The 24,306-nt window shown below is 43.6% G+C and overlaps 1 protein-coding gene across 1 annotated transcript in view; it reads right to left on the bottom strand.

Moving 5' to 3' along the window:
- Positions 1–24,306, bottom strand: part of LOC122815846 (inosine-5'-monophosphate dehydrogenase 1b) — a gene marked incomplete in the record, with an annotated part of 1,150,443 nt that overhangs the window by 1,044,886 nt on the left and 81,251 nt on the right. The window contains 1 exon segment of the mRNA XM_044088659.1: positions 5,296–5,344. Within this exon segment, the coding sequence (XP_043944594.1) occupies positions 5,296–5,344 (49 nt within the window).

The following is a 24,306-nucleotide window of genomic DNA, read 5'->3' as shown; positions in this document are numbered from 1 at the left end:
TCCTGACCTGGCAGGAGATCCCCCAAGGAAGAGGCAGTGCAAGAGGAAGCACATTGACTCCCCCGAGTCTATCACCTCTGACATTGACAGAGGAATCCAAAGGTTCCCCTCGATCCCCCTCTGAGGACGTCTCCTTTGCGGACATCCTTGAGATCCTGAAACAGAGGGGGAACTGGCCAGCCCTTAACCCTTCAGAGGATGAGTCAGTGTATCTTGAGGCGTTTGGCTCTCGCCCTTCTACCTCCTGGGTGTTCCCTCCCTTTGACCCCCTCATGGAAGTGGTGGCAAGGAAGGCTTGGACGGCTCCTGACTCAGTGGAACCTACCCAGAGGAGACCATCTAAATTTATTACTGCCCCTAGAGATAAAGATTTTTTATCCAAAGGTGTCCCTGTTGATGCCATGGTGGTGGCTGCAGCCACTAAGGAGTTAGCTGATCCTTCGGTTCCTGTCCATCCTCCTAAGGAATCTAGGACCATGGACAGGTAAGGCAAGCGGATGTTCTCATCAGCGACCTTTTCAATGCGGTCACTGAACTACTTATGCCACTTCACTCGTCTCCAGAGAGATTTACTCAAGGATATGGGTGAACTGATAAAGGATCCTACAGCTGAGGGGTTCAAAGACACAATGAACTCCCAGTTGGCAACCTTGAATTCCATCGTCAACTCCTCCATGCGGCTGGTCTCATATGCAGCAGATGGGGCGAGTAGAGCCGCAGGCACAGGTGTTGCCTTAAGACGTCACGCCTGGATGCGGCTATGCAACTTTGCGGACCCTTTCAAGGCGTCCTTCACCAATTCTCCCTTTGATGGATCATCCTTGTTTGGTCCACAGGTGAAGGATACATTGACCAGGTGTGAGGTAGAAGGTAAGACTCCCTCTGCTGTAGGAGCCCGTTTTTCTACCCCTTCTAGACCCTATCCCAAAGGTCAGAGGGGAGGAAAGATGTGGTTCCGCAAACAATCCCAGGGAGTCTCATCTGACGCACAAGGCAGATTCCCCTCTAGAGGCAGAGGGGGGAATAATAATAGACGCCGCCCTAGAGGCAGAGAAGATCCGCAAAACCAGGGTAGCAGAGAAATGTTCTCCGACAAACCCTTTCAGCATCCCTGAGGGGCTGCCCGGCTGTCCACCTTCGGAGGCAGTCGGGGGAAGGTTATCCCTGTACACAAAAGCCTGGCTTTCCCTTACTCAAGACAAATGGGTACTGTCGATCATATCTGAGGGTTACAAAATTCCCTTTATTCACATCCCAACCCAACCCAAAAGATCCCTTCCAGATGTTCCACCCGGTCTAAGGGAACAAGCAGCATTAGAAATTTCAAAGCTGCTATCAAAAAGAGCTATCCAATCAGTCCCGGCAGACCAGCAAGGATCCGGAATCTACTCCAAATTCTTTTTGGTACCAAAGAAAACAGGGGACTGGAGACCCATACTGGATCTCAGCTACTTAAACAAGTACGTCAGGAAAACAAAAATCCGGATGGTCACGCTACAGTCCATTCTACCCTTCTTGGGTCAGGACAATTGGATGTGCTCGATAGATCTTCAGGACGCGTACTACCACATAAAAATTAACAGACGCTCCAGGAGATCTCTGCTTCAGGCTGGGAGCCAGTTACTACCAGTTCAGGGCCCTGCCCTTTGGTCTCACTACAGCCCCCCATGTGTTCACCAAATGCATGGCAGTGGTCGCGGCTCACTTGAGACGTCAAGTATTCCAGGTGTTTCCATATTTGGATGACTGGCTCCTTACCGCCACCACCAGACATCAGCTTCTTCTATCCAGGGACTTCACCATCCAATCTTGCCAAGCTCTAGGCATTTCGATAAATTTCGAAAAATCTGCCTTGTCAATCTATTACCTTTATAGGCGCCACCTTAGACGCACTCAATCTTTCAGCCAGACTCACAGAGCAGAGAGTGTCAGACATTAGGAACCAAGTTTCCCTTCTCTTACAATGCAACAAAGTCAAAGCCAGACTAGTTTTGAAGGTGTTAGGACTCATGGCAGCAGCTATTCCCCTTCTTCCCTTAGCTCGCTTTCACATGAGGATCCTCCAATGGATGCTGTTTACTCAATGGTCCTTTCAACAGCTCCCGATGTCCCATACCATATTGATAACTCAATCATGCAAGAATCAACTGTCTTGGTGGATCACATCAACTTCTCCGAGGAAGACCCTTCACTCTTCCCCTCCCAGTCGCCACGTTGACAACAGATGCCTCCCTGATCGGGTGGGGGGGGGGGGGGGCCATTATCAGGGCAGGACAGTCCAAGGCACGTGGCAACCTTTCGAGTGCCACTTGCACATAAACTTCTTGGAGATGAGAGCAGTGCTTTTAGCGTTGCAAGCCCTTCACGACTCTCTTCCCACTTGTCCGTTTGAATTGCAATAGTACAACATGTCCGTAGTGTGGTACATCAACAAACAAGGCGGAACCAGATCATACCCTTTATGTCGAGAGGCACTCAGACTTGGGCAATGGGCGATCTCTTCTCAGCGTTTTCTGATAGCAACGCACATTCCCGGGAAATCCAACGTTATTGCAGACAAATTGAGCAGGGCAATTCTCATGCCCCATGAGTGGTCTCTAAAGAAATCAGTTCTAGAAGAAGTATTCCTAAAATGGGGCCAGCCTTGCTGTGATCTTTTTGCTTCTCCCCAAAACAGCAAGTGTCACGACTTCTTCACTCTCTTCCCGTTACCAGGCCATCCCACCAGAGACGCTCTAGTCCACGATTGGCCCCGGGAACTTATATGCCTTTCCCCCCTTTCCACTGATCTCAGAAAGCCATCGCCTTGAGAATGACAATGATCCTCATTGCCCCTTACTGGCCTCGACAGATATGGTTCCCCTTTCTTCATAGTTACCTTTTGGAGCAGCCTTGGCATCTGGACCCAGTACCAGATCTGATAACCCACCAATCGGGTCAGCTGAACCAATCTCTGCCCTCTCTAAACCTCACAGCGTGGTTTCTCCGATTCCAACCTTAGCCAGGCTTCCCTCAATATCTCGCTTGGTCCGAGATATCTTGATAGCCTCTCATAAATCTTCTACCCGGAAGATTTATAGTAGCAAATGGAAACGCTTCTCCTTTTAGGAGACATCAAAAAACATAGATCCCTTTACAGCACCTATCCAGTCTATTCTAGATGTTTTACAATAACTCTTTCATTTAGGATCATTTGCATCTACCATTAGAGTTCAATTGGCTGCCATATCTAATTTTCATGTTAGTGTCTCGGAGTCTAGCATCATGGCTCACAAACTCTGTAAAGCCTTTTTAAGGGGCGTATTTAGTCTCAAACCTCCAATCAAAGATCCCCCGCCTCAATGGGATTTGAACTTAGTTCTGGCATCTTTAATTCTTCCCCCCTTCGAACAGGCGGCTTCATGTTCTCTGAAGTTGCTTTCTTGGAAGACACTTTTTCTGGTAGCTATAACTTCAGCGAGAAGGGTATCTGAACTCCATGCTCTGTGCAGTCGTCCTCCTTACTTAGTGTTTCACAAAGACAGGGTATCCCTCCGTACTAATCCATCCTTTTTGCCTAAAGTTTCCTCTCAAATAAACCTAAACCAAATTATTGATCTCCCCATCTTTTTCCCCTAACTATTCAAACAGGTCAGAACAAAAGCTACATTTTTTGGATGTTCATCGCCAACTTAGATATTACTTACAGGACTAAACAATTCAGGAAATCTAATAAATTGTTTGTCAAATGCGGAAGGGAAATTGGGCCTTCCAGTTACTAAAGTATCCCTCTCTAGATGGCTCACCTCTACAATTACCTTCATCTATGAGATCAGACATCAAAAACTACCCTCAAGACCTAGAGCTCATTCAACTAGGGCATTAGCTACATCCGTAGCTTTTCAGGATAGGCTGCCAATAGATTCCATTTGTGCAGCAGCCACCTGGGCTTCTCCTCGTACATTCATTTCACATTACAAATTGGACATGGTTTCCAGAAGCAGTGCCAATTTTGGTTCCACTGTTCTCAAGAGTTTGTTCCGACAGGCCACCCGGGATAAGGTGCTAGGGACGCGGTCCCATCCAGCAAGAATGAAGGCGAGATTGACAACTTAACATTAAGAAGTTATGTACCTACCATAACGTTCCATGTTAGTTGTCTTCTAGCCTTCTTTCTTGCGTCCCACCCTCCTTCCCCCAAGCCTGGACAGACCGACAGGAATTCAGTTTGTGTTCTTCCTCTGGAAGTAGTCATTCCCACACGTTCTTCCACCTCTTATCCTTTCTGAGGTCTGCGATACTTTTTACGCAGATTGTTTTGAGGTGGGTTTCCCTACTCCATTCTATGGAGACTAGGATTGCTTGGTATAGCTATCAAACGAGATCTGAGTAGTTACCGCCTAGCATTGTGGGATATAGGGGAGCCTCAAGCCGGTGGAATTAGCTCTCGAGCTTTAATATTGGCAGAGTCGAAGCCGAGGATCGGCTCCGAACCCATCCAGCAAGAAAGAAGGCGAGAAGACAACTAACATGGAACGTTATGGTAGGTACATAACTTCTTATTTTTTACTCTACTCAAATACCCCAGTAGTTTTTATTCTTCCTTCCTCTAACCTCCTCTCACCCAACTGTCACTTCCTTTTATCTAACCCTTTCCCTCTTCCAGCCCTTTATCCCACATTTATCTCTACTGCAACCACTTCTTCCACTAATTCTCAGAACTCTCACCATTTCATACGCCCTACTATAACACTACCTACCTAATCATTAATCAGTTTATTCTAGCTACCTTTTTATTGAATTTCTAAGTCGTTCACTTCCTTCACCGTTTTATCTTCACAACCGTTTTCTCCAATGCCATATTTTTTCCTACAACTACTACTTACTAATTCCGATTTCTACTATACTCACTCAGTTAATCGGACCAATTATACAGTTTTTAGAATACCTTTCCATGTAAACCTTTAATGAAGCCATTTGTGCCTCTTAAGATACATAGCTTATCATGTATGCTTTGTTTTACTTCCATGAAAATGTGTATGCATGCAGATATGATCTTTATCTATGTAAAGTGCCACCATGACTACTCAGCTTCATATTTATGCTGGTTTTGTATTCTGACATTATACAAAATATAAAAGTTAGTTTTCGGTTCATTTGTATTTTTGTTTTTGCACACTATTGTTTTTAAGTAAAAAAAAAAAAAAAAAAGTTATATATTGGAGCTTTTCTCCCCATGTCTCCGTTGAAAATGGATTTCTTACCCACTCGGAACTTCCCAGTAACCAAATAAATACATAAATAAAATAAACTTACCACTTCATCAGCTGTAAAGTCTATAAATCCAGGAAGGATCAGAAAGTCACTGTGGAAAAAAAAAAAAAAAAAAAAGTCCCTTCATTTAATTTTTCCACCTTTACTCACATTTCACTGATTTCTACTTTTAATCAAATCTCAAAGTGCCACATTTAAACAAAACATACTCCTCTCTGCATTCAATTACCTTGTACACCACTTTGTCTCAAAATAATGTTAGTTTCTTTCACATCACTGGTTATATCACAAGTACTCTTACTAATGTGATAAATTATTTACAATGTAAATGCACTGTGTGCTTAAGCTGCACACAATGCTCAGAAATCCCTCAACCCAGCCTAATGAACACATTTTGACAAAACGATAAAGTAATACTTTTCACAAGGCAAAAATTTAGCAAGTCATCTCAGTTTAATACACTATATTGTGTGTATGTATATACGCATAATATATATTACACAATATTTATATAAATGTTTTTATATATATATCCAACAAGTCCAGAAAGAAGTCAGCAGAAGCAATACGTCCTTTATTAGGACTACAGCTCACCAACAATCAGAACCAGAGTGTAACTCAAAAGAATTAAGCGCTTTCATCCATCATGTGGACTTCTTCAGAATCAATTAAACAAGGGACAAACAGACTTTTCATCTTTATGAAGGGAATTATCCTCTGATCCCTGAAAATCAATTGAATTGGCGCCAAAATGGATTTAAATAGTGTTTATAATTGTTTAATTGATTCTGAAGTCCACATGATGGTGGATGAAAGCGCTTAATTCTTTTCTGAGTTACACTCTGGTTCTGATGGTTGGTGAGCTGTAGTCCAATAAAGGACGTATTATTGCTTCATATTGCTTCTCCTGCCTTGACGTTCCTTGAATTTATATATATATCTATATTTAATATATCTATATTTAATATATCTATATTTAATATATCTATATTTAATATATCTATATTTAATATATATATATTTAATATATATATATATATATATATATATATATATATATATATAATATATATTTATATATGTTTATATATATATTTATATATATATATGTTTATATATATATATATGTTTATGTATATAGATATATATAAATAAATAAAAACAAACAGACATATTTCCACACACACACACACACACACACACACACACACACACACACACACACACACAAATAAATATATTTTATTTTACATTTGTTAACCGGGAAAGTCCGACTGGACACAGGTCCACTTTCAGCAGAGGCCCAGGGAGAAAGTTTGATTGTTACACATGTACAACAGTAAGCAGAGGCCCAGGGAGAAAGTTTGATTGTTACACATGTACAACAGTAAGTATTAAAAAGCAAAATCAGTGATTAGGCAACACATAGTACAATAACAGGAGTTAGTAACAATCAAGAAGCAAACTTATTACATATTCAGTTAAAACATAGTAAACAGAAGGAAAATGTAGCTTTTTGGAATAGGTTAACATTGCATGTGATACACTGAAACAGCAATATTCTGAAAAGTATAGTTTTATACCTACCATAAATGTAGATGTTAGAGTGCTCATACAGCTGCAGTCATTACAGATGGGTTATCCTGCCGTCAGGCGGGTCCTCGGTCGGCCGAATTCCAAAGTCTAGGTCCGGCGTCGGTTGTAGTCGCTTCTTCCCTGATGTCAGTGCGGCAGGGGTATAAAAGAGGCAGCAGACGCCATTTTCTTCAGTTTTTCTTGCCCCAGATGTCAGGTGCCCCCAAAAAGAAGGCAAACAATGTTATGCAAAGATGCAATGTTGATAAATCAAAAAACAGAAGTTGCAAGCAAATACACCATAAAAGAATACCCCAAAAAGGTTATATGAAAAGGTGTTTGTCATAAGGCCTGTCCTAAGAGGGGATGGAGGGAGGGAAACCTGGACTGCAGCTGTATGAGCACTCTAACATCTACATTTATGGTAGGTACAAAACTGTACTATGTTCATCGTGCATACAGCTGCAGTCATTACAGATGGGTAGAATCCCAACGCTAAGTAAGGGTGGTAGGCACTAAGTGGAACTAGGAGGGGCTAGTATGCCCTGCAGGACTGCTGTGGCAAAGCCCGCTCTAGATTTAGAGTATAGTGGGAGGTGATGGTGCTTGGAGAAAGTGTGCACTGAACTCCAGGTGGCTGCTTCCAAAATGTCCTTGGTAGGGACCCCTTGAGGAAGGCTGCAGAGGTAGCTGTGGCTCTGGTGGAGTGGGATCCGATGCATGCAGGCACAGTTTTTCCATGAAATGAGTAACAAAAGCGTATGCAATGGGCTATCCATTTTGAAATTGTCTGTTTGGAAATGGCCTTTCCTTGAGCACCTGCAGCATAGGACACAGAGTTGCTCAGATTTCCTGAATGGCTTTGTCCTTTCCAAATAGTAACGAAGTTGTCTGTGAACGTCCAAGGAATGTAGCAGTCTTTCCCCTTTGTTTTGTGGATTAGGATAAAAGGTAGGCAAGTGGATAGTCTGATTCAAAGCTACACTGGATACTACCTTTGGCATAAAGGTAGGGTTGATTCGTAAGGAAACTCTGCCCTGATGGAAAATGATGAATGGTTGCACAGCCATGAGGGCCTGTAGCTCCGAAACCCTGCGTGCTGAGGTGATAGCCAGAAGAAAGACTGTTTGCCATGACAAGTATTGTAGCTCTGTTGAAGAAGCAGGCTCGAAGGGAAGAAGGGTCAGCTTTTCCAGTACGAAGTTGAGGTCCCAAGCAGGGACTGGTGGTTTCCTTGGGGGTTTTATATTCTTTGCCCCTCTGAGGAACTGTCTTAAGAGAGGATGAGAGAATAAAGGAGGATCTGTGTTGTATTGTGCAGAAATGGCTGAAGCATGGATCTTGATGGAGGAGAAGGAAAGTCCATTGTTTAACATCTCAGCTAGGTACTGAGAAATTTGAGGTATATTTATTACCCAAGGATTCTGTCCCTTTTCTTGATTCCAGGCACAAAATCGTTTCCATTTGGCGGAGTAGGCTTTTCGAGCAGGTCTTCTGGCCTCCAAGATGACATCCTACACCTCCTTGGAGAGGAGAAAAATCAAGGAATTCTCCATGCAGCTAGATTTAGGGTTTTGAGATGGCTGTGAAGGGTCTTGTAGCTGTGCTGGGACAACAGAAGAGGGACTAGAGGTAGGGTCCATGGTGGGGAAATGTGTCAGGCTCTTCAGGAGCAGCGGATACCAGTGTTGTCTTGGCCAGTCTGGAGCAATGAATCATTTTCGGCCTCTCTGCTCTGGCTTTTAATAGAACTTTGGGCAGCAGAGGAAGAGGCGGGAAGGCATAGACTGTCAATGTTGCCCAATTGAAGGAAAGTGCGTCCACTTTCCAGGCCTGTGGATGATGGGTCCTTGAACAAAATTTTTTCAACTGGCAATTTCTGTGGGTAGCAAAGAGATCCATGTCTGGCTGTCCCCATGCCAGAGTTATCTTTGTGAAAACTTGAGGATGCAACTTCCATTCGTGAGGATCTTTCATATTTCTGCTTAGGTTGTCTGCCAGTGCGTTTTCCTTCCCTGGCAGGAATTGTGCCTGTAGTTGAATTTGCATTTCCAGTGCTGTGTTCCATAGGGTCATGGCTTGCCTGCACAGGGGCTATGAATGAGTTCCCCCCTGTTTATGTACCACATCACTGTGGTGTTGTCTGTCCTTCTCAATAGCTGGCCTGGATGCAGTAGGTCTTTTGAAGGTCATAATAGCATTTTGCATGGCTAGCATTTCCTTTTGGTTGATGTGAAGGTGCTTCTCTTTTCGGGTCCGTTTTCCCTGAACGCACTGATCTGTCATGTGTGCTCCCCAGGCGTAGTCTGAGGCATCTGTTGTGATGACTTGAGTTGCTTGAGGTACACAGAAAGTAAGACCTGCGTTTCTTTGGCAAGCTTGAGCCCACCACAAAAATTCCTTTTGAAGGCATGGAATGAGTGGTATAATTGCTTCCAAGCTGTGGCTGTGTTGAGACCATAAGGTTTTTAGGTACCATTGAAGTTTCCTCATATGCAGCTTTGCACATGGGATTAGTAGGATGCAAGATGCCATGAATCCCAGAGCCTGCAGGACTTTCCTTGCAGTTAGCCTGGTGAAAGTTGCCATATTTCTGAAGTATTGAGACAGTTGCCCTTGTTTGTCTGACGTGAGGTAGGCCATCTGGGTGGTTGTATTCAAGCTGGCACCCAGGAAAATTTGACGAGAGGGTATTAGTTTTGATTTCTTTTTGTTGACTGTGTATCCCAGGAAGTTCAACAGTTTTATTACAAACGCCAGGTGCTGCAGCAGTATGTCCTTGCTGTCTGCTTGGATCAGGCAGTCGTCCAGATATGGGTAGATTTGTATCCCTTGTAGTCTGCAGAAGGTGATTACTGATGCCAGGCATTTCATAAACACTCTGGGCGCAGTAGATAAGCCAAAGGGCAATGCAGAGAATTGGTAATGGGTTGAACCTGCAAGAAATCTGAGGTATCTTCTGCAATCTTGTCTGATAGGGACATGCAGGTATGCCTCCTTGAGGTCCAATGTTACCAGCCAAGACTCCTTGCCCAGCATGGGAAGAAGCTGCTGTAATGTGAGCATCTTAAATTTTGGCACCTGTAGATGTGTTTAGGATGGATAGGTCTAAGATAGGTCTCCCCAATCTTTGTCTTTCCTTGGTGCCAGGAATAGTCTGGAATAAAACCCTTGACCTTGTTCTTTTGCAGGTACCTCTTGGATTGCTTTCATGTCCATGAGAGCTGAAATTTGTTTTTGTGCCTCTGCCCTTTGATTTTGTGGCAGGTTTGGCATGCCTCTCATTTTTGGAAGGGTGTGAAAGTGGAATCTGTAGCCTCTGTCTGTAATGTCCACAATCCATTTGTCTTTTGTAACAATATGCCAATATTTTGAGAATGTCAGTTTTCCGCCCAAAGGTGCTGCCATTAAAGCTTTGCTTGGCAGGTGTAGGGGGAAGTCATTGCGTCCGTTTTCTAAAAGACAGATCTATCTTCTCTACCTCTTGGGGTTGGTGCTCGCCACTGTCTGGCTCTGAAAGATCCTTGAGGTTGCCCTCTACCCCTTGAGCGTCTGTATCTGCCCCTTTGAGGTCTGTCCGTGGCTGGAAAGGACCAATTTTTTGAAGGCCAGTTTCTGCTGAAACGTGGAGGTTGTACCTGCAGGAAATCTTTCACTGTTTGCACTGATTTCGCTTTTTCCTCCATTTTCTTTAGTGCCTCCTCAGCTTTAACACCAAACAATACATCTTTTTGTAGAGGTGCATCTAATAATTTAGCTTTGACATGATCTGGTAATGTTTGCTCTTTGAGCCAAGCATGCCTACGTATAACAGACCCCGTAACAGCAGCTCTACATGAGGCCTCTAAAGCATCAAAACCACACTGCAAGGTATGTTTACCCACTTGCTCTGCACCATGCAACAAATCCTGCAACTCTTTTAAATCTGGTTGTGTCATCTTGTTTTTCAGCTGCGATATCAAAAACTGTTGATACTTTAACATATGGAACTGACAGTTTAATGCCCTCATGGTTAAAGTGGCAGAGGTGTACACCTTTTTCCCTCACCTTTCTAAAGCTCTGGAATCTCTCTCTGAAGGTAATGGGTTTTTAGCAGTAGAGGCCTTAATTCCCTTGGGACCCTGTGAAATTGTTTCTGGGTCAGCAGTATGGCTTTTGTATAGGAACTGGTGAGAATCAGGAACCCGGTAATACCCGTCTGGTTTAACAGGAGCTGGAGGCAAAGAATCTGGATTAAGGCTGGCTTCTGTGTACACATCATCCAATATATCTAGAACAGGAGGGATAGCCAGGGGCCTATGCTGGGGGAGCAGAAGAAATTCCCTGAACCTTTTCTTGGAATCTGAGTAATCTTGGCCTTCCCAGTGAAAGTGATCTCTCAATGTATGCAGGGTTTCCCCAAAAGAGAAGTCCTCAGGGGGGGAGACCAAGGGAATAGACTCCTCTGCATCAGAGTCTTGGAATGGAGAATAAGCATAATTCTGGTCCTCGGATAATTCTGAGGTAATAAAAGCTTGATCTGAGGAAGGGTAGTCTTCCTCTAATCTGGGCCTTTTGTCAGAGGGGGGTTGAGAACCCCTGATAAGAGTAATCAAATCCTCAGCCATTTTAAGCATCTGCTTTTTAGGCATGGTGCCTTGAGAGGGGGTCTGAGGAACCTGTTTTTTGGTTTTCATGGCTGCTTTAGATTTAGTGAAGGCTTTAATAGAGAAGGAGGAAGGCCTGAAGACCCCTTGAGAAATGGCAGGCCTGTCTAAATTCTGAGTTTCCCAGCCAGGAGTGGCATCGGTATCTGTAGTAGGAATGGGGGCAGAGGAGCCTGCGACCTCGGGTACTGAAGACACCAGTAATGTAGTGTCATCGGTACTCTGGGGCTACGTAGGCGCCTCGCTGAGAACCGGTAGTCGGCCTTAGCGTGGTTTCAGTAGATGGTGCGGACCTCTTATGTCGGTCCTTATCTTTGCGTTTTTTGCTCAAAACTTGAGTACCCGACAACATAATACAATTACATTTTTGCCAAAAAAGTGAAGGGCGAACTCCGCCCGACGCTTAATATTGCGCTTGTTGAATCTAGCACAAAAACCGCAGGCCGAGACGTCATGGTCTGGGCCTAAGCAAGGTATACAGAAAGAGTGGAAATCCTTATGCGGTATTTGCTTCCCACATGAAATGCAATTATTAACTTTTTCTAACATCGGTCTGAGGCAAGAAAAGTTTCCCCAACGGGGTACTTAGCTTTCAAGAAGACTTCGGCTGAAATACTTTCGTAAATCTCAGGAGCTGGCCGACCAGCACTTGCGAACTGCTTCTGCTTCGGGCACCGCGCGGCAAGAAAGACTGAAGAAAATGGCATCTGCTGCCTCTTTTATACCCCTGCCACACTGACGTCAGGGAAGAAGCGACGACGGAATTCGGCCGACAGAGGACCCGCCTGAAGGCAGGATAATCCATCTGTAATGACTGCAGCTGTATGCATGATGAACATCAGCAATATTCAGAGAACACATCTAGCAGAGGAAACACTTAGCATTTACATAAGAGTAAATGATGCTAAAGTCATCGTGGTGTTATAGAAATCAATCCTATCAGAGGTACTATTCATATCAGCACTTGTTAGCATACATACTGTGATTACACTTTTTGTGGTACTGTAAAAATCAAGCCTAACAGACAATCATATCAGTGCTGTCAATAGATGCACAGTGGGACACAACACGCAATCAAAGTGAGGGTGTGAGAATATGGATGGAGAGTAGTTTGAGTGAGTGGTTAACCTGGGGAGATACAGGAACAGAGTTTTTCATAAAGTTAATTTTGCAGAAATTTTTGAATTTAGTGAAGCTAGTGGAGGTCAGGAGGGTCGGGAGTTCCACACTTGGCAATAGAGTAACTGGAGAGAGAAACTGATACACACACACACACACTCTACACACACACACACACACACACACACACACACTCTACACACACACACACACACACACACACACTCTACACACACACACACACACACACACACACACTCTCTACACACACACACACACACTCTACACACACACACACACTCTCTACACACACACACACACACACACTCTACACACACACTCTACACACACACTCCACACACACACTCTACACACACACTCACATACTACACGCACACTCTACACACACACACACACTCTCTACACACACTCTCTACACACACACACACTCTCTACACACACACACACACACACTCTACACACACACACACACACACACACTCTACACACACACACACACACACACTCTACACACACACACACACACTCTACACACACACACACACACTCTACACACACACACACACACACTCTACACACACACACACACACACTCTACACACACACACACACACACTCTACACACACACACACACACACACACACTCTACACACACACACACACACACACACACTCTACACACACACACACACACACACACACACACACACACACTCTACACACACACACACACACACACACACACACACACACACACACTCCACACACACACACACACACACACACACACACACACACACACACACTCTACACACACACACACACTCTACACACACACACACTCTACACACACACACACACACACACACACATACACACACACACTCTCTACACACACACTCTCTACACACACACACACACACTCTACACACACACACACACACTCTCTACACACACACACACACTCTCTACACACACACACAGCCCAGTGGAGCAGCGTTAGTGTTGTCGCCTCAAAGCAAGAGGTTCTTCCTTTAGATTCTCTGCTGGCGCGCCTTCTGTGTGGTGTCTGCATCGCCTCAAAGCAAGAGGTTCTTCCTTTAGATTCTCTGCTGGCGCGCCTTCTGTGTGGTGTCTGCATGTCCTCCCCGCGGTTAAGTGGCATTCGAAAGACATGCGTGAATGGGCGTGCCTTCGTTGAAGGTTGGGCGTCGGGCTGGCACCTCTGCACCGAAAAAATCTACGGCCAATCATTAGCAAACCAGAGTTTCGCTGTGGCAACCTCTAACCGGGAAAAGCCGGAAGATATACATTTTGGCTGAATTTTATTTGCTAGTAATTACAGGTGTGGGGGTAGCCACATTCTTTGATTTCCTGTCCTTGCATATTTAAACTGGTGCATGTGAAATAATTCCTGCTTTAAAACTTCAGCTTGGCCAGCTAAGAACTTGGTTATATTCAACTGGACGTATAAGAGAATTTAAGTACCTTTATCTGCTCTTTTTTTTTTAAAAAAATACAGTATTTAATTTGAGTGTTGAAGGAATTTTTAACTGAAGTTATTCTGCTCTTCAGTTATTCCCACCCACCCGGTTTTTGTTTTGGTGTTAATCTTAGTGGCATTGAAACTGCCCGCCCCTCAGCCTGCCTCTGGGCCCATCTCATTTGCTCACTCAACTGAGTGCAGTGAGATCATATTCTGATTTCAGGCACTCCTACTGTGTACAAAGAGAACATCTGGGAAATAGAAAAAAAAAAAAAATTAAGCTTATTTCCTGCCTTTCTTGTTAAGTGGTACAGACTATTTGTAGGCTTCTGAGCCCCCAAGCCCTTCTGTGTTTGAGGGAAGCCTTCTAGCTTGTTTTTTTTTTCTTATAACTAGCCAGTTTTCTAGTTTCACCACTCAAATCTGTTTCTTTGATCTCAGCACTTGTTCAGAAAAAAAAAAAAAATTTTTCATCTGCTTTTACTGTACTTGTGTTTTTACCTACTTCTTTTACTTTTGCATCATCTTAAAATACTCAATTGTATTTATTACTGCTTGGTGTAACTCATTCTAAGCCTTTTGGTTTAAACACTTGGGCTTCGGACCAGTTAGTTGTTTTGCACTGAGAGGGTTTGTGGTCTGCACTGTTGTGGCAGAACAGGTAGCTTACATCCTTCTAGGTTAAGAACTGCTGATTGAGGGCTCAGTGTCTGTTATTCTAAAAGTGTATTAATTCTGGTTTAAGCACTTGGGCTTTCAAGCCAGTTATTTTACATTAAGAGGGTTTGTGGTCTGCACTCTTGTGGGAGGAGAGGCTGGACTCTGCCCTTCCGAGCTGGGAATTTCTGGTTAAAGGCTTATAGTGCATGCATATCTGAACTGTTTCTTACTGAAGTTGGTGCGCCTTGTTTGCTGTGGCATAGACTGGATTCGGGCCTGCTGGATCTAGCTTTGTTTGTGTAACTTGAGCACTAATCCATAAATTCTCTAAAGTATTCAATGGTACTTATTACTGCTTGGTTGTAACTTGATTAAAGTGTAGCTATCATTCAAGTCTTTTGGATTAAGCACTTGGGCTTCAGACCAGTTTTACATTAGGAAGGTTTGTGGCAAGCACTGTGGTGGCAGGACAGGTAGCTTTCATCCTTCTAAGTTTGGAAATGCTGATTGAGAGCCCAGTGTCCAAGTGCATTAGTTCTGGTTTAGGCACTTGGGCTTCAGGCCAGTTATTTTACATTAAGAAGGTTCGTGGTCTGCACTCTTGTGGGAGAAGAGGCTGGACTCTGCCCTTCTGAGCTGGGAATTTCTGGTTAAAGGTTTATAGTGCCTGAATATTTGAACTGTATCTTACTGAAATTGGTTCACCTTGTTTGCTCTAGCATAGACTAGATCCAGGCCTGCTGAATCTAGCTTTGTTTATATGCTTGTTGTTTGTTTGCTTGTTATTTCCCTGGAAGCTAATTCCACCTAATACAACTTCTCAGCTTCTGTGGATCACTAGTGATATCTGCATTGCTTACTGTACTTTTTCCTTGTTTCACTTGAAAGAAAGTTACTGTTTGTCGCTTTTGCATTTAGTTACTTGTAACACATTGCACTCAAGTTACCTGGCACTTGCTCACTAAAGCAATTATATAAGTCAGCACTAAAAATTAAAAGCACTACACCCTCACTCCCCACTGGCCCTTGTTTTCAATTAAGGAATTCCCAATATTATTCTAGCATGTCCAAAGGTCAGTTGTCAATCTTCTCCGGTCCAGCTGGTGAATCTGGGAATCTTGAGGCAATGTTATAACTGCCTCATGTACACAGACAACCCTCTCCTCCACCCACATAACACAAATACTTGCGAGAGATGCAGCTATTTAGCCAAACTGGAGGCTGAGCTCTCTCAACTCAGGACTGGCAAGACCAGACAGGAGGAGAAGGCAACTACACACACCACAAAACCAGCCTCACATAATGCTACCACTCCACTGAATCAAACACATAAACACACAAAGACATACTCGGAGGCTCTGAGTAAAAATTTACCTAAACAGCAGAGGCCTCCAAAGCAGACACCCCACAAGCAACACAAACCACAAAAGCAGTGTGCAAAGCAGTCACAGCCCTTAAGGCCAAATACAACACCAAACATACTTGTCATAGGTGACTCCATAGTCAGACACACTGACGTCCCACTCACCAGGCTGAACAAGGAGAGGGTCACAGTAAGCTGCCTATCGGGCGCTAGAATCCGCCACATAACACAAGCACTCGGGTCACTCCATGGCAAGTACAAATATGACACAGTCATTGTCCATGCTGGTGTGAACGACCTGAGACGTACCTCCCTGGACTACATGAAAAGAGACAGAGGAGCTCTCTGATTATGTAGCCCAGGCAGGTATGACCCTAACCCTGAGCAGTAGCCTTCCTTCACCAAGAATGATGCCACAATATAGAGACAAGATGATCAGCTTTAACAATTGGCTTAATGTCTGGTGTCATTCAAAGGGGATCCAGTGTCTGTCTGCCTGGGATGACCTGCTTGACAAGCCACGCTGCTTCGCAAGGGACGGCTTGCACCTGTCACCCCTGGGATTCCGGATATTGGCTAAGGCTCTTGCCACCCCCATAGTGCCTTTTTTAGGCAAGGCTCAAATTCTAAACCTACCACCCTAGAAAACAAAAATGGGAAGAAACTGAGGGTGATGCTGCTCAATGCCAGAAGTCTAAATCTCAAAATGCACGCACTCGAGGCCCTTCTCAGTATGGAGAACATAGATGTCTGTGCTGTAACTGAAACCTGGTTCAAGGCTCCTGAGAGCACCCGGCACTATTAGGTTTTACCTCATATCATGCCCCGCCCCAAAACCCGGACCACACCACAAAAGGAGGGGTGTATCCATATTCATAAAGGATACCCACACCTCCAGGTTGGTGGCAACGCAGAAGCTCGGAAACCATCCAGGTGCAACTAACCATAGGCAAAACTGCTCTACAAATTGTAGCATGCTACAGGCCACCCTCTCAAACTCAGGAACCCCACACAGCCTTCCTGAAGACACTGGAGGGTATAAATGTATCTCCAAACACCATCATATTGGGTGACTTCAACTACCCGAATATAGACTGGGAACATTACTCAAGCCCTAACTTTCTAGCCCAACGGTTCCTGGAGTTCATAAAGTCAAATGCCATGGAACAGCTAGTCACTGTTCCCACGAGAGGAGAAAATATACTAGATCTCATTGTCACAAACATGGGGACAAAATGCTCCACACAGGAAGTATATCCCTCATTGGTGAGATCTGATCATAAACTAATCTCACTGGAAATCCACATCCCCCCACCCCAAACAAAAAAGACCATAGTGAAGAACTTCTCTAAAGCAAACTTCACACTACTCAAGACTGGTGTGGTATCCTTCAAGGCCCCTGAGCCAGTGGAAACCACAACCCAAGCTGCAGAAGCCCTTACAAATGCCTTCTATGAAGACCTCCAGGACTGCATGGATCAGGCAATCCCAAATAAAACCAAGACTCTTTCCACAAAGGGCAAACGTCCAGTCTGGTGGACCCCAGCCATTAACAAACTTTACAATAAGAGGAGAAAGCTATTACATGATAGAACAAAATCCATAAAAGGGAAGTCACCCCTGATCATTATTAGTAAAAAATACGAGCACTCATAAAATCAACTAAGGCCAATTTTGAGAGAAAAATTGCCATGGATTCAAAGGACAATCATAAGGCCTTTTTCAGCTAGGTTAGGAACCTGGGTGGAAACTCCCAGATATGCTCAGAATTAGTCCAAAATGATACAAAAATCACTGAACCCACAGACATTGCCAACATACTGGCAGACAGGTTCAGTGCAAACTTCACCCCTCTCCCCTAAAGGAGAGATAACTATCCCAGCAGAGTGTAGCCTCCCGGACATCTCAAATGCGCAGGTGAAAGCTGCTCTCTCTAAAGCTAAAAACACAGCATCAATGGGACCGGATGGTGTCCCCGGCTGTGTGCTACACGAGCTAAATGAGGAATTAAACCCGCACATAAGGCAGCTGTTTAATCTCAGCCTTACCACAGGATACGTGCCCAAGGAGTGGCGACGGCAACTGTTGTCCACTCCACAAAGGCGCCTCACGGACCCTGGTAATTACCGCCCCATAAGCTTAACAAGTCTAGTCTGCAAAGCTATGGAGAGGATCATAATGGAGCTCATAAACAAAGTTATAGAGGACTTGCAGACATTGGACCCGACCCAGTTTGGCTTTGTCAAGGGAAGATCATGCCTTTTGAACTTGGTCGACTTCTTCGAAACAGTCACCAAGGCCATTGATGAGGGAAAGGCAGTCCATACAGCCTACCTTGACCTTGCAAAGGCTTTCGACAATACCCCACTCGGGTATTGTAGAAAAACTTACCAGCTTAAATGTAAACCCATATGCCACAAGATGGGTTGCAACTGGCTTAAGGACAGAACCCACAGGGTTAGAGTTGCTGGCGCTGTGTCAGACTCCAAGCCGGTCACAAGTGGTGTCCCACAGTGCTCGGTCCTTGGCCCCCTATTGTTTGGCATCTACTTCTCAGAAGTACAGGCCAACATAGGAGGACATTGACTGGGAGGACTTTGGCTGACAAAGTTTGCAGACTACTGCAAACTGGGCGCCATAGTGGAAAGTGCATCAGACACGGATATCCTTCAGAAGGGACTCACGGAAACAGATAGCTGGTGCCAGAGCCATGGCCTGAAGTTAAACGCCAAAAAATGTATAGTCATACCCTTCGGGAAAAACAAGGTAACCCCAAGCTACCATATAGGTGGCAATCCACTAAGCACAGAAGAGGTTATCAGGGACCTGGGGACCCAGGTTGACAGTGGCCTTTCTTTTGACACTCACATTGCTAAAGTGGTTAGAAAGACCTTCTACATTGCCCACCTGATCATGAAGGGATTCACATCCAGATCTAGTGAGGTCATTGTTCCCCTGTACTCTTCACTTATCAGACCAATGATAAGAGTACAATGCCCCATTCGGGATGTATCTCACCCGACATCTGCAGCAATTGGAGAGACCCCAAAAGTTACTCACCAAAAGGATAAAGGGACTCCAAAATCTGTCATATGCTGCCAGATTGAAGAAACTCCAGCTCTATTCAGTCGCATACCGTCTGCTCAGAGGTGACATGTGCCTGACATACAAGGCCATGTCCAACCCGGAATTAATGGACATGCTCCACCTCAAAAAATCCAAATCCACCAAAACCACTAGAGCAAGCGACTTAAACCTTAGCACGGATATAAAAAGGACGTGCTGGAGGGATAGATTTATCAGAGACTCCCTATGCTGTGGAATAAAATCCCGGTCCATGTGAGGCAGAGCACCTCGCTGACTCTGTTCAAGAGAAATCTAGACCTGTGGATGGGAGATCGTAGGTTTACCCCGGGAATCATCTCTGTGTCACTGCTGGACAGAGGCACAACAAACTAATGAGCACAGTATTTTTTCATATAAGGGGTGGCGTAAGCCACAAAAATTTGGGCTAGGCTTATAAATGCCTTAGGGCAGATAGGTTCATAGGTTCATAGGTTTATACTAGGCTATGTGGCAATCTTCTCCTGACAGAGGTGATTGCCAGTACAAACACCACACCACTCACATCATAGCCAAGCACAACACACACACGTTTATATGTATATACACATACATACACAAAAAAAAAAAAAAGACAGAGGCCAATGTTTAATGAACAGTTAAAGGGTAAGGCAGGAAACATTAGTATTTGGCATATTGTTTGCTGCCACCTGCACTATAATATCAGAATAGTACTTCATGGGTTCATCTACATTCCTGTTCTCTTTGATTCTAAGCTTTGAAATGCGCAATCACCTCCAGGTGATTATTTTGCTGTTTGTATACAGCTCTTCCATCTAGCGGTCAGTCTAGTTTTGATACAGACCATCTGCTGAGTGCATGAAGTCATACATAAGGGAAGTAAAAAAGTGAACAATCAGCAAGTCATTTTTGCTTATTTGAACTTGTTTACAGGAGTAGAGCACTGATCAAGGCTGACCAATTTCAGTCTCAGCCTGACAGCCTGGGGTCAAAAATTGACAAAACAATGACAACACAGGATAGTTACAGTGCAATGGTAGTGCAGCTTTTAAAAACATAGTAAAAGCCACTGTATTGATTTCCAGTATGTACTAAACAGTTAGTGTGTTCCACCAACTTTGTATACCCCAAGCCAAATTTGCCCACTATTCAGACTGCTCTTTACAGTCATCTTTAGCATTTCAATTAAATATAATTAAATGCTGGTAATAAAGCCAGTTGATATCTTACCTAGCCATGCACAAATCTAATCTCAAAGAATGCACACCTCTATCCTGACATCAGCACAATATCAGACTACTGAATGAAACTGTTCAGTCAGTCTTTGACACCTTCTTGAAGCAAGCACAGTGAACACCCGCAATGGAAAACACTGTAGCCAAGGGATACTTTTCCAAAAGGAGATTAGATGCATCAAGGCAAGAAACTATGCAACTAGAAGATCAACTTCGGCAAGCCCCTCCTTAACCATGGGCAAACCAGTCTACCTTCATGAACGTAGAAAAACGAACTAAAAAAAAAAAAAAAAAAAAAGGCGTGCGTCAAGTTACGAGGGACTCTCCACACCCATGGATGCGACTCCCAGAAGCAAGAGGGACATTATTTGCAAGGGTTAGGTGTCCCTTTTAAAACTAAGGCCCGGAAACAATTTAAACAGATAATGGTTCCCCTACTGATAAAGAGCTGTAGAATCAGCCTCCTCCCTTTTTAAACTGGCTAACTTGTTTATCATTACATTCAAGAATTCATTCCCATAAAGAAGGATTCTTCAAAAAGGTGGGAAAAAAGCAGAATTTCTAAGGAGATGCTTAACCAACAAATTCCAGGATACACTTCTGCCCTAAGTTCAGGAAGGCATCGAGGATGCTGTTGTGCAAACCTGACTAAGAAACAATTATGATTCGAAGCAAATGAGACCTAAATCAGGATATCTTTTAAGTGGACATGTTGAAGGACACCCTTGATATTGATACAATGGAGGTCTTCCCCTTAAAAGAAGGCCTCCACAAGTGAAGACTTCATCTGAAGTTTGGGTTGAACGCATCTTCTAGGGAGAACCTGCTGGGAGGAGAGAATTTTAAGAAACAAACCCGAGATGTGCAGTTGGATTGTTTATGCTGAGTTTAATACTGCCAGGTTAAGAGTCTGAACTTTGCTCAGCCACCACATAACAGAAAAAGAATGAACTGTCTTTCTATATTGAGATTTGCTTTGAGACGAGGCACCAGATTTGGGTGGGGAAACGAACAGAAAATTCTCCCAAACACAAGTGGAGCAAATTCATCAACTCTCCCATGCAGACAGCAGGTGAATCTTTCACTGCTCAAAGATCCTAGCTAGGCAGTGTTCCCTTGTACTGCACTCCATGAAATAGATGGAATAGTGACGGAGTCCTGCAGTGCATTTCTGGGGCACTGTCAGACCTACAAACACGTTACTATTTCTTCACATACCATCACAGCCAAAGCGATGGAGTAAAGATAAAGAGGCTTCAAACAAGCCAAATGACCACCACCTTTTCCTAGCGGCTCCAATTTCCAAAAAAAACTGTAAACTGTAGGAAAGGCAAGCTCCTCAATCCTCTTGCTCATCGTCAGAATCAATGAGGGGTTTAGCTACAGGACAGGAGCCTCACACACCTGTAAGCATGACAACTGTTTTATAAACATCCATCAGCCCAGTGAAATCAAGACTGCTCAGAAGCACAGAGCTCGCCATCTTCATATGTGGAAACAGAACTGCCCATGTATTTAGAGCTTACCGTCAGTGTCTTATCCAGAATTCCTCTGCTTAGCTAGCACAACACACCACCACCTTATTACCCCACTTCAGAGTTTCACTGCTTGCTCAGTCTCAGATTTCATACAATGTTCTGGTCCTAGTTTATTAGACCAGACACTCTACATTCCCACCCCCACCCCCATGAAAAAAGGAGAGGGTGAAGAGAGCAAACCTACCATCTAGCCCACGCCCTCAGAGACTGCTACTAGTTGAAGTTGCAGCAGAAATCCTCTGGAATTCATCTTGAGCCAGAGTCCACATCACTAAAATCCACTACTTTACCATCTATTACAGTCTACAAAGCAGAATGGTTTTATGAAGACTTTTCCATTTAGTAGTTTGGCTTAATGCTAAACTTTAAAAATTGAAATGGAGTTGGCTTGAGAGAGTCAGTCTCATTTGGTCAATAACTGTACTCTCAAATGCATACTTACAACTGTTTAGTTGGTTCTATTAAGAGCTCTGACTTTACTACTTTAAAACAAAATACTAAAGACCTTCCAGTGCCAAGAAACCCAAGAACTAAAATGAAATGCACCACTGTCAGAAGCCACATGACCCAACTCTCAAGAATTACACAAGGTAGTGAAATAAAGAACTTAAAGCTAAACACTTTCATCCAAAAAGCATCAGGACTTCAGAGTCATGAAGCTTATAGCACTGGTGCATGTCATTCTGGTACTTTCACGTCAGGTTCACATTATGTAATTATCGCCTTTTAAAGCATACAGATGTGAACAAAGTGTCAACTATGCCTAATTAAGGCAGTCTTCAGAGATGGACCAAAGGTCACTTCAGTTTATGATGAAACCAGTATCTATAACCACTGAAGCCCTAGTCCGTAACTGCCCTAGCTTTGTTGACTAATGAAGATAGCAGTCATACAAGGCCTCTACCAAAACAGGCCTTGGAAACATGCTGCTAAATTATGTGCTTAAAAGGAATACCCCAGAGGGAAAAAAAAAAAAAAAAAAACAGCAGATATGGCAAACGGCATCATCTAGACACAACAGCGACATAACCCCAGAGAGAATGAAATTTGACATTGTAGCAGTATGCACTGGACTCTGATGTCCAGGATAGGATGCAAGACTTCCCTAGTGTTTAGGACAGAAAAATAAAACCAGGGTCTACACAGTCTGCACAAACAGCCACCTGTAAAAACAAACATTCACCAGTCCACTGCAATCACTGTTCAAGTGGAAGCCAACTCTTAAAAATGGTCTCCAACAAGCCACCCTGCAAGGTAGTCAGGACCGACTGCAGTACAGGTGAACTCATCTTCAAAGGAGCCTTAGCTGGTGAAGTTATGTTGACTCTCCATCCTATGAGATGGCCAATGACAGATACTGGACAGCCCCGCATGTCAGAAAGCTAGAGAAATATTGCACAGACCCTTCATGGACATCAATGTAAAAATAAAACACACGACACAAAATTGTTCAAATCATTTGTGTTAAATCTGTTCTGCTTGGCATCATCTTAGCCATTATCAGTCCGATTTCTCTGTAAACCTTCATGTACGTGTGACTGAGGGGAAGTCAAAAGTTAACATTGCTCTTGCATAGTTCAGAGATGTGAAAAACACAAGGAGTGAAGAGACCTTCTACATACCTCTCAACCACATTTTTGCCTCATGTTTAGCTTGTTCCTCAGCCACATTTTTGCCTCATGTTTAGCTTGTTCCTCAGAATTTGTGGTTTTCTAGCAAATCATTGAGGATTTAAGTCAGAAAATAATGGCAGACATTTGAGATTCAGACTACATACCTCTCAGAAAATTCATGTTAATATAAACCCTGTTATTCTATCAACTTTCTACATTGAAAAGAGGAATATTTAAAAACTGTACCCATGTTTGGGCCTTTTCCCCCACATTACTTATGGCTTTCTCCAGATTTCTTGCACAGAGGGGTTTGGGAAGGACTAAACTGCCCTTAAGTTTTGTAATGCTTTTCTAAAATAAAGTCACCTAAAAATACAGATCATAAAGGCTGTTAAACAAAAAAAAAAAAAAAAAAAATTCTCTTGCATTAAAAGGAATCTCAATACTTTATTTCTTAATCCTGTTATTAGGGCAGGGTCGGCAAATAGAGATGCAACGTCTCTTCCAAGAATTAAAAATACATTCTAAACTTTGTTCATATTCTACAGTTCATCTCTGGATGAAAACAAGCCAAAAAACGTACATCTGCTTAAACTGTTAAAATATGCAGAGTACTGGCAGTCTGCCAGACTAAAACTGAAAAACTGCATGCTTTAAACAAATCAAATGACCATGTCTGAATGGGTTAATAATGTAACAGGATAGCAGAACA

The sequence above is a fragment of the Protopterus annectens genome, chromosome 11.part0, assembly GCF_019279795.1.
Source record: "Protopterus annectens isolate FY-2018-M chromosome 11.part0, PAN1.0, whole genome shotgun sequence".
In the NCBI taxonomy this organism is placed as follows: domain Eukaryota; kingdom Metazoa; phylum Chordata; order Ceratodontiformes; family Protopteridae; genus Protopterus; species Protopterus annectens.
The sequence above is the reverse complement of the archived record's forward strand: the minus strand, read 5'-3'. Positions and strand labels throughout refer to the sequence as shown.